Source organism: Lactuca serriola, chromosome 7 (genome assembly GCF_051521515.1).
Source record: "Lactuca serriola cultivar US96UC23 chromosome 7, Lser_US96UC23_V15, whole genome shotgun sequence".
NCBI classification, from domain to species: domain Eukaryota; kingdom Viridiplantae; phylum Streptophyta; class Magnoliopsida; order Asterales; family Asteraceae; genus Lactuca; species Lactuca serriola.
The window spans coordinates 6,207,995-6,226,342 of NC_136414.1; the positions used below are offsets into that span (position 1 = coordinate 6,207,995).

Consider the following 18,348-nt stretch of genomic DNA (forward strand, 5'->3'; position numbering starts at 1 on the left):
AAATCTCAAAATGTTACAAGTTTGGGTTTCGAGTATGCCCTCTTCATCGTTGATTCCTTGGGGTTGGGTTTGGGGTTGAGATACTTAAAATACGTTTCATGGATATTGTGTATGAGACGAAAAGTATGATCGGTGCCACCCGATAAGTTGGTATCATGGGGGTGATTCAAATTATGGGAAATATGATGGAGTATCGAGATGAAATATATTATCGACAAACGTTATTTTTGGACTTTGGACCATGAGGCGTGTTATAGTAGATGGATGATGGAGATGTGTTAAATGGATTTTTGGATCCATTGTTGACAGTGTGATTATATATATATATATATATATATATATATATATATATATATATATATATATATATATATATATATATAAAGATGGTTAAAAGTAAAGGAAAAACATCTAATTTAAAAAATTAACATGTAAAAGTTTTTTTTGGAAAAGAGAAAAGCTCACGTATTTTTGTTGACGAATCTATGGTTTTTCACACACAACCACATAAAGGCGTGGTGTAGTCATGCCTGACTTAATGCCACCGACACACCACATATTCATGATATTGTTAGGGCATGTTGTCTACCTTTTTGATTGTCACAATACACCATTCTCTTTGTTTGAAAATAAGTGACCGAGATAGAACTTTTAGTTTTTATTGTATTTTTTAAGAATTTTTACTTTTAGTCATATATTATCAACTTCCATCTACGTGTTATCAACTTTTAATTTGTAACTTTCAACTATTATCTAGTTTTGACGACCCGTTTTAGATTAAAATTATATATTTTGCTTTCATGGCTTCCATGTGAACTTTTTTATTTGAATTTTCTATTTCTTGCTTAAAACTATTTTATTGTATAATACATTATTGTATTTTATTTATAACTATATCCTTTATATTCGTTTCCTATATAATATTATGTAAGGTCTTTGGTTTTTTTTTTTAAAGTTGTTTGGATAAGAGTTATTTGTTGATTGCGAAACAAAAAACCTATGTTTTATCCATTAAAAAGAGGAGAAATATCATCTATGACTATAACCCAATCATAAAATATAAATTATTATATTAGAAAATGGATTCCATTTGAGCCCTAAATAGAAAGGTCGTATCGCCATTTCTGTTCCCATCAAAAACCGATCAGTGTTCTCTCTCTATCCCTTTACAAGTTTTTGTCCCACTTAGACTTTAGGTCAAAATGCTAACTTTCTCCATTTGAGTTCTTCAGATCGTTACTCGTAATTGCTTTGCCAAAACTGTTCTCCAATCCCAAATCGCAAAACATTGGCTTGTATTTTTTTACGCCAACGATTTTGCTTCTAATTTGTTACCAAAACCAAAACCCCTCAATTCTCTCCTCTTTGCTTGTGATCCATCCTGAAATTTCAAGCTATTGTTGTGTATATTTTTTGTTTATTTTCCTATCGATTGAGAATTTTAGGCTTTTAGATCGGCGGCTAGTTGATTGATTAGTTTTTAGTTAGGGTTGTGGAGATTTTTCGGTAGAGTTGGAAATGAATAACAACTACGCACGAGGAGGTGGGGGAAGGTATCCGCCGGGAATTGGGCGTGGTGGTGGTGGGAATTATCATGGAAACCCTAATCCTAATTTCCAGCAACAGTATGCTCAAAGGAATCCAGCGCACCACCAGCAGTTTCAACAGCAGCAGCAACAACAACAACAACAACAATGGCTGAGAAGAAACCCTGTGGGAAATGATTCGAGTGTGGTTGACGAAGTGGAAAAGACTATACAGTCCGAAGCTGCTGACCCTAGGTACAATTATGGTTTCATTCTCAAAAATTATGTTTAGATTTTTATAAGTATGCCTTGCTTAGTTGTTCCATTATGCTTTTCTAAGTCTAATCGTGTTTCTTCTTGCAGTGGTCAAGATTGGAAGGCACAATTGAGGCTTCCACCAGCTGACACTCGATACAGAACAGAAGTATGCTTGTGATGTTATCTATGTGCTTATGAGTTTAATTTTGGATGCGTTACATGTGACTGTTTTACTTGAACTTTGTTTCTAATTTTGTACCATTTCAGGATGTGACAGCGACCAAAGGAAATGAATTTGAAGATTACTTTCTCAAGCGTGAGTTGCTTATGGGGATATATGAGAAGGGTTTTGAAAGGCCATCTCCAATTCAAGAAGAAAGCATCCCAATTGCCCTCACAGGAAGTGATATTCTTGCAAGAGCTAAAAATGGAACAGGGAAAACTGCTGCCTTCTGCATTCCTGCTTTAGAAAAAATTGATCAAGAGAGCAATGTTATTCAAGGTTCTAAATTTAAACTTTTTATTTTTTTTAATATCAAAATCTTTTTAGTGTTTTCTCTGAAGTTTCCCATATGTGCAGTGGTTATACTTGTTCCAACTAGAGAATTGGCTCTTCAGACATCTCAAGTCTGCAAAGAACTTGGAAAACACCTAAACATTCAGGTCATGGTTACTACTGGTGGAACCAGCTTAAAAGATGACATCATGCGATTGTATCAGCCTGTTCATTTACTTGTTGGTACTCCTGGAAGAATATTAGATCTTTCAAAGAAGGGAATCTGCGTGTTGAAAGATTGTGCAATGCTTGTCATGGATGAGGTACAGCTATTTACTCTGTATCTAATGTTCTCTAATTACATGATTTCATATAGTGTACATATTATTTCAGGTTTTCATGTATGATAACAAAACAAAGATAGTTCTGTTTAGGCATGATCTTGATTTTTGAAGTTTTTTGTGCGACTCATTACTCACTTTTTTTTTTCTTTTGTTAACCCAACATGAGATATTAATCAGTGGTTTACTTTTTGTTCCCAGGCTGATAAGCTTTTGTCACCTGAGTTCCAGCCTTCAGTAGAGCAACTAATCCACTTCATGCCTACAAACCGTCAAATTTTAATGTTTTCAGCAACTTTTCCTGTGACAGTGAAGGATTTCAAAGATAGATACCTTCCAAAATCTTATGTTATCAACCTCATGGACGAACTTACCCTCAAGGGAATAACACAGTTCTATGCTTTTGTTGAAGAAAGGCAGAAAGTTCATTGCCTCAATACTCTTTTCTCAAAGGTTTCATCTGAATTTGTTTTATTTATTTATTACTGTAAAGCTGTGAGTTGGAATTTTTGACTTTATTTAATTACAGCTTCAAATCAACCAATCAATAATTTTCTGCAACTCGGTAAATCGGGTTGAACTACTGGCGAAGAAAATTACTGAGCTTGGTTACTCTTGTTTCTACATTCATGCAAAGATGCTTCAAGATCATCGTAATCGAGTTTTTCATGATTTTCGTAATGGTGCTTGCAGGAATCTTGTCTGTACTGGTATATATATTGCTTCCTTTTTTTCTACTTTACATAATATAATAGCTACCACAAGAAATACCAACCTACTTTCATACATGTCTTGCTTTTAAACATTTACGTTATGATAGCATTTTTTTATTCTTATTACAACATTATACGCTGAAAAATCTGCTTAGCTGTAGTTTCAAAAAATGCTTTGTATTTTGATGACATTGCTATAATTGGGTAGTTTGTTTTTTTTTCAAAGTAGAATGTTGTAATACTTAGAGGAAGTAAAATGCTATAATAGATATAAGTCATTGAAAGTTTGTAGTTATATCTTGCATTTAATCTTCTCTTTGAAGTATTATTTCATCAACTCTATTCCATAAAATATCAATCGCATACAATGATTTTGGTTGTTTCTACTGCACAAAATAGCCAGGAGAGATAAATGCAATGTGCTTTCATAGTTTCAATGACAATGCTGTTATAAATTGGGTAGATTTTTCAAAGTATATTGCTGTAATAGGAAAAAAAATGAGAGTTGGAAGTAGATTGTTAATTTTTTTTTTGGCTCATGATTGCAGATTTATTCACGAGGGGTATTGATATTCAAGCAGTAAACGTTGTTATCAATTTTGACTTCCCGAAAAACTCAGAAACATATCTCCACAGGGTGGGTATAAAAATTATAATTGGAAAAAGTTGCTTCATTATTAAACAACCATAAATGAATGATTCTCAAATAAATTATAATTGATTGATAGGTTGGTCGATCAGGAAGGTTTGGACACCTTGGGTTAGCTGTAAACCTAATCACATATGAAGATCGCTTTAATCTGTATGCATCCCTATATATTTTTTTTTAACTTTTTCTTTTTTGGCATATCCTTCCTATTTTCATGAATCAATGTAAATTTGAAAATCTTTATTATTCATCTTTTTTGTTGTTTCAGGTATAGGATTGAACAAGAACTTGGAACTGAGATAAAACAGATCCCTCCATTCATTGATCAAGCTATTTATTGTCGCTGAAAGATTGTTGGGTGAGTTTAATAACCAAAGCTATATTTTAAAATATCATTGATTTTCTAATAATTTTTTGATTTACTGAAGGGAAGGTGTGAGCTGTCTCTCTGTCTGTTTAAGGAAAGGACCCAAAGGTACACACATTTCACTTGGTCTCAACTTTGAAGACAACATGAATTAATTTGTGATTCGGAAAAAAACTAAGGACTTGTTTCTTTAAGAAAGACATTAGAATTTACCCTTTTTTTATATTTTGTGACATGATATGTGTTGTGTTGTGTTGTGAGGAAGGAGTTTGGTATGTTGTCAGTCCAGTCAACCCAAGAGAAGACTCGTAGTTTCTTTCTTTAAAGACTTATTGACTTTGTGCATACGTTTGGATTTGGTTGGTTGGTTGTTTTCTGGTCTTAAGATATCTAATTATCCTAATTCCTACCTTTGGGCACTTTTTTTTATATGCTCGACTGTCTGTTTACAAATGATGACCTTGTACTGAGTTTGACATGTTTTGGACGGATTGATAGACTTTGACCCACCAACTGATATCAATTAGACAAAAATTGCTAACTTTTATTGTGCTCTTAAAAAGTAAAATACTTGGAAGTTAGAGACGAAATTGCTTGTTAAAAGAACTATTAAAACATATTGAAACAAACTGGTTCGGTTCTACTATGAATGAGCGAATAAATTATTATTAGTATGTTTATGCCCTTGCAAATCATGAAGAAGTCATGCTTTCAAACCTTCATACGAACCAAATTCAAGGAAACGTGAGTAATAAATATAGTTGTAAATTTAGTTCTTTTTTTTTTCTTTTGATTTATTACGTCATACTGCATTGATTTTATTAAATTGTAGTTGTCATTTTTTTTGATTTAGCTCTATATTTTATGATTTTCTATATGGTCCAAATCTATAAAATTAAGATGTGAAATTAATAGCAAACATAATTATGTTAAAATAGTATCGCATAATAATCCCTTATTTTCAACTTACAGGCATACATAAACCCTTACAACGCATATGAATGTCTTTGAGACTTTGACTAGTTCTTTGGCTGATGTGCTGCACATGCTCTAGATTTATCAAAAATAATGGAAATTTGTCTATATGTGTAATCTCATACTACTCTATCCAAAAGGTATCTGTGTCACCAAAAAATTGCATTTAATAAAATTTAAATACACTGTAAAATCATAATTTTAATCAACATTACTTGATACTTGATTGCTGAACTGTTCCCCAGTTTAGAGTGTTCGTCATGCACTAGCTGCCTAGAACATATACAATAGACACTTAAAGTGCGTCTTCATCGGATAACTCATTAAATATGTTATTGAAGACATGCTGCAAGTCATCAACTTTAACTGTCTCTTACACCAAGACTAATTGAAATGCATGATTTTTTCTCAACTGTATGGACGATAAATGAGCCACAAAATACTCCCCAAAGCGGAAACATGTTACAAGGCAAAAAGTTCTCTTATCAAAAGAGTGATGATAGTCGTCTATCGGAAATAGCAACTCCTCAACATCAGACAATGTATGTGCCACTACCTCCTCACAGAACAAGTAATGATATAATAATGGGCAACCTTCTACACCCATCGGTACAATAACCACCGACCAAACAAGATGTCCTGAAAAATGTCGCGTGTGTCGGGGTAGGCAACAATCTAGCCATAGATTTCAAACCCAATTTAGGTTACATGTTGTAGTGAGAAACGCAAAGTAATTATTGTCATGCTGCAAAATTTTCAAAATTAGGATACTTTTCCAAACAAGAGTTTTGTGTTCTAGACTTGTTCTTCGCGTTCCACATAAGTTCTTCGAATTTTGAACTAGTGACACATATTATATGTTCTGGACAGTGGCGTAGCCACATAGAGGCAAGGGTGGGCCTTGGCCCACCCATAAAATTTTAAGTATATATATATATATATATATATATATATATATATATATATATATATATATATATATATATATATATATATGTTAAATAAAATGAACTAAGGTTGTGATTTGACGCATCCCATTCTAAATTCTAGATTTTATATATCGTTAATATTTTATAAATTATTTGGCCCACCTTAAAATAAAATCCTGGCTACGCCACTAGTTCTGGATATGGTTTTCTAGGTTTCTATTTGTCATAATTGTTCCTAATACAAATATTTCTCACACATAATAATGCCAAAATAGCAACAATAAATACTTCAAACAAAATATTTTATCTAACTGCGCACTAATAACACTTCATTCAAGATATTAACCTGATAAAATAATCATGCAAAAATGAAATATGCTTAAAATAATGTAACATCGAGCTCTTACCCGTCAGAAGATATTTTATTCAAATAAATGGAACTCCAAAATATCCGAAAGGAATGAAATCCCTTAAGTCTGAAATACAATTATGATCCCACTTCTCTGAAATGTTGTATGTAGAGGGGACAACAATAATAGATAGGGTTCACCATCCGGGTAACACAGTTATATCAGGTCTGGGATGCGGCGTTCCAAACTTGACGTTTAGTTGCTGAAAAAAAAAAAAAATATTAGTTATTTTCTTTAAGATGTCGTAAATATATGTGGTTAGTTTAGTTAACCCTCCATAATAAATAAAGATCTTTTTGTCACATGTCACATTCTCATTTATTTTGACACATGTAATTTTGTGGTTACTTTAGATTAATTTTTTATTTCACATGTCATTTTATTGTTTTTTCATTTTATTAAATTGTAGATAGTATTTATATTCAATAATAAATACATATCAATTTCATTAATAAACTTTCCTTCTAATTTCAAAATTACCAAATTAAAGATTCATTAATTTTCTTTCTTTATTTATCTAAATTATTTGTTTAAATTTAAAAGAAAAAAACACTTTAATTTTTATAATTCAATATTGTCTCACTTTTTTTTATAAATTCATACTTTTCAAATGTTTAGAATTTTGTATTTAGTTTTTTTTTAAATAAACCTATGTAAAGTCTCACATCTAGTCTAGTCCTCTCTAATAAATGAAATTTTTTTTGCCACTTGTCACACTCTCATTCAATTTGTCAAATGTCATTTTATAGTTATTTTGAATTAATTTTTTACATGTCATTTTATGAGTTTTTCTATTTTATTAAATTTCACATAATATTTTAATATAATAATTGCAATAAATATAGTAATAAATGGATATTAATTTCACTAATAAACCTACCTTTTAATTTCTAAATTTCTAAAATTAAAAATCATTAGTTTCTTTTCTTTATTTAAATTATTTGTTTAAATTTAAAAGATAAAAAATATTTATATTATAATAAATCTTTATTTTTTTTTTATTTTCTTCTAAATTCAAAGTTATCAAAAATATATATATATTATATATATATATATATATATATATATATATATATATATATATATATATATATATATATATATATATTAACCCATATAATCTAGTTTTTATAAAATCATGTAATCTAGTTTCTATAAAAACATGGTTGTGGTATATTTGGCTAACACCCCCTAAATTGGGTTAATGCCTTAATGGGTTTCAAGAGAAAAAAAAAAAACATTTAAAAGAGTTTCTCCCCGAAATCGATCCATCTTTGGATACATGAATCGCTATATTTTCGTGTAAGCAATTAATGCAAGTTGACTACAGTCCAGTCCAGCTTGCAATTCGCCGATCGCCGGTACACCATTTTCTCTGACATGTCTTTTTACACACACACACACTCTCTCATCTGAATAGCAATTCTCTCTCCATGATTATTGCTCAAAGCCTGTTATTGTTCTTTATTCTTCGATTATACTGTTGTTCTTTTTCTAGGTTTTCCGATTCAGATTTACAGAGAGAAAATGGTGAGAGCGCCATGCTGCGAGAAGATAGGATTGAAGCGAGGACCATGGGCACAGGAAGAAGACGACCTTCTGATCGATTACATCAACAAAAACGGCCATGGAAGCTGGCGATCTCTCCCTAAACTCGCTGGTACGTATCTCGATCTTTCAATCTTTTCGATCGGAGTTCATACCATTTCTTTATGTTGTTGATTTGTTGCGGATTTGATGTCCACCATGGAATCAACGCCATAAAGTTTAGGAAAATCTAGTAAGATTTTGATTCATAGTTGATGTGAAATACTTGACATTCAGATTCCTCAAAATGCAAAAGAAAAATTAAAGAGCAAAACAGTTTTACTGAACATTCATGATGAGCATCTTAGTGTTTCACAGTAACATACTCCCCCTGTTCAAGAGCAGTTGGCGCTTAATCATTTGCGCGGGGATTAAGTCATTAAACTGGGCTGAGAAATAAATAAAAGTACACTTTTTTTATTTTTTTTTATTATTTTTTTTTAAAGGTTGCTTAAACATTGGGTTGCAAGTCAGCTAACAATCGAGCTCGATTTGAGAGCCCAAAATCTGAAAATATCCATCAAAACTTGGTTATTAAATAATAGACAAACTCCCTCAAACAATTAAGAAGTGTTAGGGGCTGTTTGGTAGGATCTGAATTTTTAAGATCTGAATTTTTAAGAGATCTGAATTTCTAAGAGGGTCTGAAGTTTTAAGAGCTGAATGTTTAACATGTTGTTTGGTTGGGACCTCTGAATTGCTGTGCTGAATTATTAAAATGACCATTTTACCCTTCTGTTTTATTTTTTATTGAATTCAAGTGTTTGTTTATAAAATAACCTAATCAATTTATTAAATAAGTATAAAAAATATATATAAACACTTTCAGCAACCATTTAAACAACACAAATGCATATTTTCAGCAACAATTCCAACAAAAAAAATTTACAATTCAACAACATTTTCAATAAAAAAAAATGCACAATTCAGCAAAATTGATGCATATTTCATGATAAACAGGAAGAACATATATGATTTCTGCATAACATCAAGCACAAATCTGATTTCAACTTCAATATTTCAACATTATATTAACAACAAATTTAATTTCAAAATTCCAGCATAACACCAATCTGATTTCAGCAAATCATACAAATTCTTTACAAATATCATATCAACTGAACACTTATGATCAATCATAAAAACAGAAAACATATTTGAACAAAAAAAATGACAAAATCAGAATGAAGGTATAAGAACGAAGAAGAAAAAACAGAAAAAAGAAGGAAGAATGAAGACGAACGCCATGAATTCGTTTATTGACCAATCCATGAAATAAAACCAGAAAAAAAATCGAGTTGCACATGGAAAGAAGGAGGAAGAACAGACCTGGATTGTCGGAGTCGAAGGAGGCGTTGTTGCAGGCGTCGGAGGAGGAGGCAGCTCGTCGGAGGCGGCGGTGTTAGGGTGCGGCGGCAACATCGCAGTCGGTGGTGAAGGGAAGAAGAACGACGCAGGAAGATGGAAAGTAGGCGCTGTGTTTTGTGGTGAATGTCGATCCTTTAGGGTACAATAGGAAACACGCTCCTTTTTAAAAATTCAGACTTTGTTTGATATCTGAAAAATTAAGAGGCAATTATAACTTTAAGAGGTAAAAAATAAGATGTAAACAAACAATCTGAATCTGAATATTTAAGACATTGCCTCTTAATTTTGCAATTAAGAGGTAAACAAACAGGGCCTTAATCCTCTATGTTTTGCTTTTTCTACTCCCCTGTAGTTACTTGCAATGTGGTGAGTCTTAAATATAATAATATTATTTGCCCGTTTTCAAAAAAAAAAAAATGAAAAATGCATCTTAACATTAATTGTTTACGATATTTCTTCTTAGAGTATCTCCAACCCATCCGCAAATGCCATTTTTTTCTCCATTTTCTCCTTCATTTTTTCCAACCCCACCCATTTTCCCCCTCATATTTGGAGATATGAATACTATTCATATCTCCAAATATGAGGATGAAGTTTCAGTTGTAGGGTTTAGTTCCTAATTTTATATATTTATACATTTGTAGTTTATTTTATCTATTAGATTTAATTTAAATATAATGTTTAATATTTATAATAGTATGAAATATAATAAATTATATTAATTAATCAAAAATATAAAATTTATTTTTATTTGTTAAAACTAAATTAGTAGAGGGGTGTGTTTGACAATCTATCTAAGTTGGAATAATAGAATATACTTGGAATATACTTTTTAGGGTTAAAAATAGGGTAAAAAATAGAGTAGGGTTGGAGATGAAACACTATTTACCCTATTTTTTACTCCATTTTTTGGGGGGGGGGGAAATGTGGGTGGATTAGAGATGGTCTTACGTAAAGAAAGTACATATATATTATAAAAAGGCCTCAGGCTATGGATCACATCTTCTTATAATGACGTACATATTATAAAAAAATTTAGTTTGGAATCGGTAGCATCTGGAAGATTCATATCTGAATGATATAGATATCTGGATAATACAGAGGCTCTTTATGAATCTGTATCTGAACAATAAACTGATGTTTGGTTAGGCATCTGAACGTCTACGTCTGCCTCTTAACAAGGAAAATGACCATTTTAACCCTCTAAATTATTTTTTGCATACAAAATAAACACCGTCGTACAACATTCAAATTAGATATCATACAACATTCAAATATGTCATATATAGATCCTTAGATCATACTATAACAAATTTTATAAAAATATCTTGCAATAAATTGGTTCAAACAAATTGGATTGTCGGGTTTCGATTGGAACAAGTTGATTGCGATTCTAAGATAAATCCTCATGATCTTTGTGGTTATTGTTTACATCCAGTGGCATTGCTCCCTACAACACTTGACACGTCCTACAACAGTTGAGAATCAAAAGTAATAAGAAAAAAATGTTGATAGAAGAAAAGCAAACATATAATTTCAGATTTTCAACCAAACACAAGTAACAAACTCCTTAACTTCAATCATCAAACTCTTTAACATACATTTGACAATAAACTCTTAAATTTGAAGGATTTATGGATCCAAGCATCGATCCATATATACCTATTAACTTATTGGATCAGTTCATTGTTATTTGATGAACATCAGACTAATTTCATACAATATTTAGCAGCATGAAAAACGATTTCACAAAAATCGAGTTAACAAAAATTGATCAACCAAACACAATAAAAAATCGATTTCAAAAAATTGTTCAGCCAAACATAAGAACAGGTTTTAGGGCTTTAAAAAATCAATTTCACAAAAATCCATCAGCCACACACAAGAACACAGAAAAATCGACTAGAAGGATGCTTAAAAAATCAACCATAACGAGACAGAGTAGAAGACTTACCAGCGAAGTGGGAGGCGACGAGGAGGGAAGCGAAGAAGGTGGAGGTGGAGCGGGGTTGCCGGAGGTCCGATGGCAAGGTGAGAATCGGCGATGGCAAGTTGATAATCGGCTGAGAAAGAGAGAACGTTGCTCGATGGGAGAAGAAAAGAGAGGCGGACGTTTTATTAGGGCTAAGGGTATTACTTGGAAAAATTTTCATCCAGACTTCTCAAAATATCTGACCGATCAAGACCTATTTCTTTTATGTCTTATCGATTAAGAGGTTAAAAAACCTCCAATCAAACGCTCTGAATCTGAACAATTCAGGGTCAGCCTCTTTATGGGATCATTAAGAGGCCAAACAAACAGCCCCTAAGTATGATACGCTTTTAACTCAATAAAAAATCGAACCAACATAAATAATGAGAAAAACAAATGTTACATGGACCATGAAACAACACGTGATTTAGATGCAATAAATACATTTTATATAATCACACAAATACTCCATTTGTATACCATACCATCATTTGAATACATGTATGTATATAACAAAACAGTGAGGGAAAAACAAGTATGATCACTTAAAAAAAGATCATTTTGATATGTACCAAATTTTGGAAATCGATGTCAACTCACTTTGTTTGTTCGATGATGGTCCAAAACTCAATGTCAATCATGTGGTTTTTTCCACAAGTTTTTAAATATACATTTATATGTTTGTTTCTATTAATATCTTTTTGCATCATTTTATATTTATCCTCTCGTTAGTTTTTACCAAACAATATTAATTTATTAGTTGGATTATCAGCTACTAGGACCGGTTGTGTTTGACGCATATAAGCTTAATTTCTATTCTCAAGGTTTTTTTTTCTTCTATAAATATTACTAATATATATAAACTTTTGAGTGTTATATGACCCGATCTCTCATAATTTTTTATAGAGCATTTATCATTCATTTTAATTTTGTGAATTTGATGTCTTTTAGACGTTCAATATTACATTACTTTTTGAATATTGTTCTAAATCACTTTACATTTTTTATCTACTTATCAACTAGTTTTTTTAACATACGATATTACTTTATCAACTAGCTTATTATCTATCAACTAGTTAATTAAGTAAAACCTAATTTTTCACCAAAAGCTAGATTTTAGCTGAAACGTCAAGTACAACTTAAAAATGACAATTGATGCATTTCAACTGAAGATATCATTCAACAACCAACCAATTTTATTGTATTTCCATATCATTAATAAACATTGAAATATTACCTAAAGTAAAAAACGTTTTTTTATTATGATAACCAAAATGTGAAAATTGCTATATTCAATTACAGAAGAAGGTGTTTTGTTTTCCACTTGAAAATTTATGTGTCTTATCAACTTTAATCAATGATTAATAATGATTAAATAGATAGAGTTGGTTGTATTGGATGTTGCAAAGCCCTATTATAGGAATAGCTTTTTCCATTAATTTAAAGCAAATTTTTAAAATGTGTTTAAACAATATGTTAATACTAGATATAAGTGCGTTATTTTATTTAAGATAAATAAATAGTTGGATGGTGACAGGTCTTCTCCGTTGCGGGAAGAGTTGTCGTCTCCGGTGGACAAATTACCTCCGGCCAGACATCAAACGCGGTCCCTTCACCCTCGAAGAAGAAAAACTTGTGATCCAGTTACACGCGATACTCGGTAACAGGTGGAGATTTTATATTTTCTTGGTTAATGTTACAAGTCTAAAAGCACAAGGTACAGTACATCAAACCTTAGCATCCTCCTCTCTTTTCAGGTGGGCTGCAATTGCTGCCCAGCTACCCGGAAGAACAGATAACGAGATCAAGAACTTATGGAACACTCACTTGAGAAAGCGTCTCATGTCCACAGGCATCGACCCACAAACACACGAGCCGTATACATCAAAACGACTCCCAGCCGCCTCGCCTTCCACCCGCCACATGGCGCAATGGGAGAGTGCCAGGCTGGAAGCCGAGGCAAGACTCTCAATGGAGTCTTCTTCAATACTCGCATCACCTAAAAAAACCAACACCGACCATTTCCTACGCGTTTGGCAATCAGAAGCCGGTGAATGTTTCAGAAACATTAAGGGGAAGTCGGATTGCTTTAGTCCGGCTTCCCAGGCCTATGCCTATGCTTATGCTGAACCAGATTCAAGATTTGAGACCATAACTTTCTATCATGGGTCGAGCCCAAGTGAAGTGGAGGATTCATCTTATACCGCACTTGACTCTCTCTTTGATTTCCATGAGCATAATGATATGAGCTTCTTAGAAGCTCACTTAAATTAAAAATCCCTTTGTATGCTTGCTTGTCTTTGAGGTCTAACATTTATTCCTATAAATCACTTTTTTTTTTTGCTCTTGGAAACCTTCCCATGTTGGTTGTGAGACCGATTGGGAGGGCGTAACTTTAGTATATGAAAGCTCAAGTTCTTTTTTCCCAAGTCTTCAATGTATTTTAATGAGTGGTGACATGTTGCAGAAAAAACTTCATATATATATATATAAATGATTATGCAATTCGTTCACAAATTACAGAGCTATGTTCTTCCTATACAACACAACAAACAAAAGGATGATAAATAAAACAACATCAACTTACAAAGTTGTAGGTTTTAGGGGAATAGTTTAGCCACCAAAACAACCAAGGGCCTTTTTTGGAATGGTACCAGTAGCACGATATTTGGCAGCCAACTCCTCTGTTTTCAAGTGATCTTCACTTTTCTTTGCCTCAACCATGGCTCTTTTTTCTTCGGCTTGTTTGTGAATTAAACCCACTTTGTTTTTCATCTTTTCTGCATATTCTGCTTTCTTCTTGTCAAATTTCTCCTGCTCATTCATATAAAACATATGACATCTGGTAAATAACAAGCATTATGGCGGACATTAGTAGCATTAATGAATTGTTAAGGAGTACCTCGATCTGTTTCAACTTAGCTTCTACATCTGCTTTCTTTGTGTTTTCCCATGAAGTTATAGCGGATAGCTCCTTCTGTGATCTGTTCATTCATTCATTCATTTACAAAGTTAGAAAAAGTTAGGATTTGGAAAGCTTCATTTTCGTGACTTTTAAGTCATTCTTTATGCATTGAGTAAAAAACACTCATGTATAGCTTATTGGATTAAGTCCTACACTTACTTGTTTTCCACCTTTGACTTTTCACTTTCCTCCCATGCTTTGATGAAAGACAATTTCTTCTCCTTATCAACCCCAGCCAATGCGATATCTAAATCACAACAAAAAAGATCAATACAATCTCATCTAAATAAAACATAAAAATTAACAGATCTGTATAGAAACTTCTTTTTTTTTTTTTGAAATCCATGGAGTTTTGAATGGTATTTGATATGGAACATGATTACCTCTATCAAGGGAGTTCTTTGAACTTTTCTTCACCTCAGGAATTGGAGTCTCTGTTGAAATTTAGATTCAAGAAAACAATTACAAACTTAAATATTAATAAAAACTCAGAGCCAGGAACAACAAATCACATAATCATGTTTTGTATTGCCTACCTTTCTTCATTAGAGACATGGCAGATTGAAATCGTGAAACTATAAGTTTCTAGTTCTTTCTCAATATGCTAATACTAAAATGCACAAAGACAATAGGTTCTTAATATGATGGAAGATTATGCTCCAACCTGTAAAGGCAACGTATTCTTTCCATACAGATTTTTTTGACTATTTTATGCAATAAGGACTAATTTGTGGGGTAACAACCACCACCTTTTTAGTTGTCGCATTATTGAAGCAAAATTTAGGTAAAAAAACTTTAGAAACAGAGAATTTATCCTTCTTTTCCAAAAGTTAGGGCATCAAACATATCTGTTTCGAACCCTTAGAAGCACCTTGTGGTTGCCATCGACATATGACAAAGCTACGGGTTATAACTATTGAATCTCAGGTTCAATCAATTTGACAGAATGATTATCAAATTGTAGTTCTCTCTCAACCTGATTAAACATCAACTTAATTCAGTTATAGATGGTGAACCTGATTGTAAAAATCGAGAATTCAGATTCAAAATTTTGACAGAATAATGATTGAATTAGAGATCTCGAGTAGTGTAAACTTGACACTAATTCAGCTGTAAAGCTGATTTTAAAATCGTAAACGATCAAACAAAAAAGCGCGACTCTAGATTCAACAATTTGACGGGATAGTTATAGAACTTATAATTCTTCGAACCTAATTCAACAATAACTGGTTAACCTAATTGAAGAATCGTAATTAATCAACAAAAAAGAAAAAGCGAGAACAAGAGTATACTTTCAGCAACGGCGACTGCCTTGGAATCATCGGCCTTTGTTTCAGGTACAGTTGGAGGATCCACAGGTTTCTCCGGTGCGACGTCAACAGGAGCGTCGACCTTCGCCGGTGCCAATTCCGGTTCGACCTTTGCAGGTAGCTCAGTTGCCATAAATAATAATTGAGCAAAATATCTGGCTCTAACTGTTAGTGGTGAGTGTGTATTTATCGGCGGTGATTAATGAATTGGGTGTATAGGCGGAGTATTATATGGGATGCGAAGGCCGTGTGTGAGCCGTTGAAATGGATAATGATGATCGGAGTATGGAGTAATAGTATGTGTCGCTTTGTATGCACTCTCACTCTGTGTTGTTGCCGACAGGTTAAACGGGTAAATCACGCGGATTAACTCGCCCTACCCACTGTTCCGTTCTACTTTAACTCGTTTTCCCTGTTTTTTCATTTTTATATACGGCTTTACCGACATGAAACATTTTATTATTATTATTATTATTATTATTATTAAGCTTATATTTTGAGTTTTTTAAGTGTTTATATTTGACGATCTAAAATATGCTTTTATAAAATATATTTTTAAAACTATTTTGAATATTGTTGCAAAAGTTTATGATTTTTTTTAATTCTCTCAAAAATGCATTTCATTAAATTATAAAAAGCTCATTCCACCATATTCATTCAGCCAAGGTGTAAAATGTGTACCATATTATCTAAACCGGGAAAATTATTCTTTTGGATGTTTAAAGCACCATGTTACATGATTAATAAAACGATGTACATATTTTAACCTTTTTGCAATAAGCTTTTTTAAATACAGATAGATAATTATTAGAGATGTCAGATATGAATAATCTCTCTCTCTCTCTTTGGTACCAAGTTACCAACTACCATATAGGACTGGGTGATGTTCACGTCGGCACTGTCCAAGCCACAACCCTCTTCCCATCTTTACTTCATGCATACCGTCTATGCCGATGTAGGATTGTTTCTGCGTGGGTGTGTTGTAGGAAGGATGTGAAAGTGATAGTTTTGTTGTCTTAATGTAACTTTATTAATTTATATGATACTCGTAGTTGTAGCATAAGTTATTGCAATTGTGTTGGTTGATATGAACAAATAATTAGAGAAAATATTAATTTCAATCAGAAATAAAACAATTAGGAATCTAAGATCAAGTTGTCAATTTAGTCGTGGTCATAGACTCCAACATGTCATCTCATCTTCAAGAGAATAATGACCAAACACACCCATGTCTGCATCATGTATTCTCTTTTTTATTTTATTTAATCATATTTGTCCAAAATGATATATATATATATATATATATATATATATATATATATATATATATATATATATATATATATATATATATATAACCAATAATAATTGTTTCTTTAATATGTGTGATGTATCATTTATTTCTTCATGTTAAATAAGTTTTTTTAGAACCGATATATAATTACTATAATCTACTTCTTAAATCTATTTATGTCTCCTACAAGATTTGAACCCTCAACTTTATGGAAGGAGAGCAACTCACCATTCTCCTAGACCAAAAACATGTTGGTTCATGTCAAATAAGTGATAACTACATTTCCATTCCTTATGTAACACATTTTTCTATATAAATTTGAAACACTACATATTTTCTAATGTGTATAGGTCTGTACCAATCAGGACCAAATTGCATTGGCCACATAGGCCTGAACACACACTAGATTCGTCCTCATCCAGATCAACCATCACCGAAAGACTGACAGCAATGGAGACAACACCAATCAATGCTAGTGTTATATCACACTATTTACTCTCCACCAGCTCCTTAGAAACCCTTTAACTCTTCCTGATCCCCATACAAACCTGTGCTTTCTATAATACGAGTTTATACTACCTTCCACACATATCCGTACGTGTCCCAAGAATTGTCTCAAAGTTCCCAAGTCACTACACACGACCACTGCAAACCGTTCTAATCACATATACCTGCACCCAAACAAGTACATACCACTAATATTTCTAGATTCTCCTTTCAGGATCTCTCTTACATAAGTGCCCACACTAGCACATTCTAACATTCTTCCTAGGTCACTAGGAATTCCCACCCCACCCTGCTATCAGTTGCAAAAGAAACTTCTATCAGTGCCAACTAAATATCTTATGAATACAATTAAATGCAACAAGGATTAAACAATCCTTCGACTGAAAGATCATGCAATACAACAGTTGGACTCAGACAAGAGTTGCATAATAGGGCCAAATCAAACATTCTAAAACTATTTAATCTCCGTGGCATGCAACTTAACGTATTCGCTTAATAGTTAACTTACATCAATATAGGTTTCACATAACACAAAGTAGGGATGTTATTCGGGTCGGAACTAGACCGAACCCGAATAATAAGGGTAATTGTATGAACCGAAAACCGAACCGATTAACCAATATGAGTTCGGTTTGGGTATTAACCGGTTCAGTTCGGTTATTACCCAAATAACGCGGATAA

At 32.6% G+C, this 18,348-nt stretch overlaps 3 protein-coding genes across 5 annotated transcripts; 2 read left to right on the top strand and 1 right to left on the bottom strand.

Moving 5' to 3' along the window:
• Positions 1-1,097: 1,097 nt before the first annotated feature.
• LOC145061137 (DEAD-box ATP-dependent RNA helicase 8-like) lies at positions 1,098-4,695 on the top strand. Its single transcript, XM_079008526.1, has 10 exons — positions 1,098-1,781; positions 1,890-1,950; positions 2,052-2,286; positions 2,365-2,603; positions 2,823-3,074; positions 3,151-3,331; positions 3,883-3,971; positions 4,063-4,136; positions 4,252-4,341; positions 4,412-4,695. Exons 1-9 carry the CDS (start codon positions 1,519-1,521, stop codon positions 4,328-4,330), a joined length of 1,473 nt encoding a protein of 490 aa, XP_078864652.1. The 5' UTR covers positions 1,098-1,518; the 3' UTR covers positions 4,331-4,341; positions 4,412-4,695.
• A 3,203-nt stretch (positions 4,696-7,898) lies between these two features.
• On the top strand, positions 7,899-14,020 carry LOC145061173 (transcription factor MYB17-like). 2 transcript variants are annotated; one of them, XM_079008574.1, is made up of 4 exons: positions 7,899-8,025; positions 8,163-8,324; positions 13,129-13,258; positions 13,349-14,020. In XM_079008574.1, the coding sequence occupies exons 2-4, from the start codon at positions 8,192-8,194 to the stop codon at positions 13,863-13,865; spliced, it is 780 nt and encodes a 259-aa protein (XP_078864700.1). In that variant the 5' UTR covers positions 7,899-8,025; positions 8,163-8,191; the 3' UTR covers positions 13,866-14,020. The 2 variants fall into 2 exon arrangements, with proteins under 2 accessions (XP_078864700.1, XP_078864699.1); XM_079008573.1 differs by having other exon boundaries at positions 13,129-14,020.
• Positions 14,021-14,052: 32 nt separating this feature from the next.
• On the bottom strand, positions 14,053-16,189 carry LOC145061174 (Remorin family protein). 2 transcript variants are annotated; one of them, XM_079008575.1, is made up of 5 exons: positions 15,849-16,189; positions 14,940-14,990; positions 14,716-14,803; positions 14,494-14,575; positions 14,053-14,405 (listed from the first exon to the last, which is right to left on the bottom strand). In XM_079008575.1, exons 1-5 carry the CDS (start codon positions 15,997-15,999, stop codon positions 14,205-14,207), a joined length of 573 nt encoding a protein of 190 aa, XP_078864701.1. In that variant the 5' UTR covers positions 16,000-16,189; the 3' UTR covers positions 14,053-14,204. The 2 variants fall into 2 exon arrangements, with proteins under 2 accessions (XP_078864701.1, XP_078864702.1); XM_079008576.1 differs by lacking the exon at positions 15,849-16,189 and adding an exon at positions 15,093-15,811.
• Positions 16,190-18,348: the final 2,159 nt, after the last annotated feature.

Bases quoted from the DNA above. Each gene is read 5' to 3' on its own strand.
- LOC145061173 (XM_079008573.1), top strand. From the start codon at position 8,192: ATGGTGAGAGCGCCATGCTGCGAGAAGATAGGATTGAAGCGAGGACCA. The intron at 8,325-13,128 runs GTACGTATCTCG...GGATGGTGACAG, and splicing joins ATCTCTCCCTAAACTCGCTG to GTCTTCTCCGTTGCGGGAAG.
- LOC145061174 (XM_079008575.1), bottom strand. From the start codon at position 15,999: ATGGCAACTGAGCTACCTGCAAAGGTCGAACCGGAATTGGCACCGGCG. The intron at 14,991-15,848 runs GTATACTCTTGT...AAATTTCAACAG, and splicing joins GGCAGTCGCCGTTGCTGAAA to AGACTCCAATTCCTGAGGTG. The intron at 14,406-14,493 runs GTACTCCTTAAC...ATGAATGAGCAG, and splicing joins CTAAGTTGAAACAGATCGAG to GAGAAATTTGACAAGAAGAA.
- LOC145061137 (XM_079008526.1), top strand. From the start codon at position 1,519: ATGAATAACAACTACGCACGAGGAGGTGGGGGAAGGTATCCGCCGGGA. The intron at 1,782-1,889 runs GTACAATTATGG...TTCTTCTTGCAG, and splicing joins TCCGAAGCTGCTGACCCTAG to TGGTCAAGATTGGAAGGCAC. The intron at 2,604-2,822 runs GTACAGCTATTT...TTTTGTTCCCAG, and splicing joins CAATGCTTGTCATGGATGAG to GCTGATAAGCTTTTGTCACC.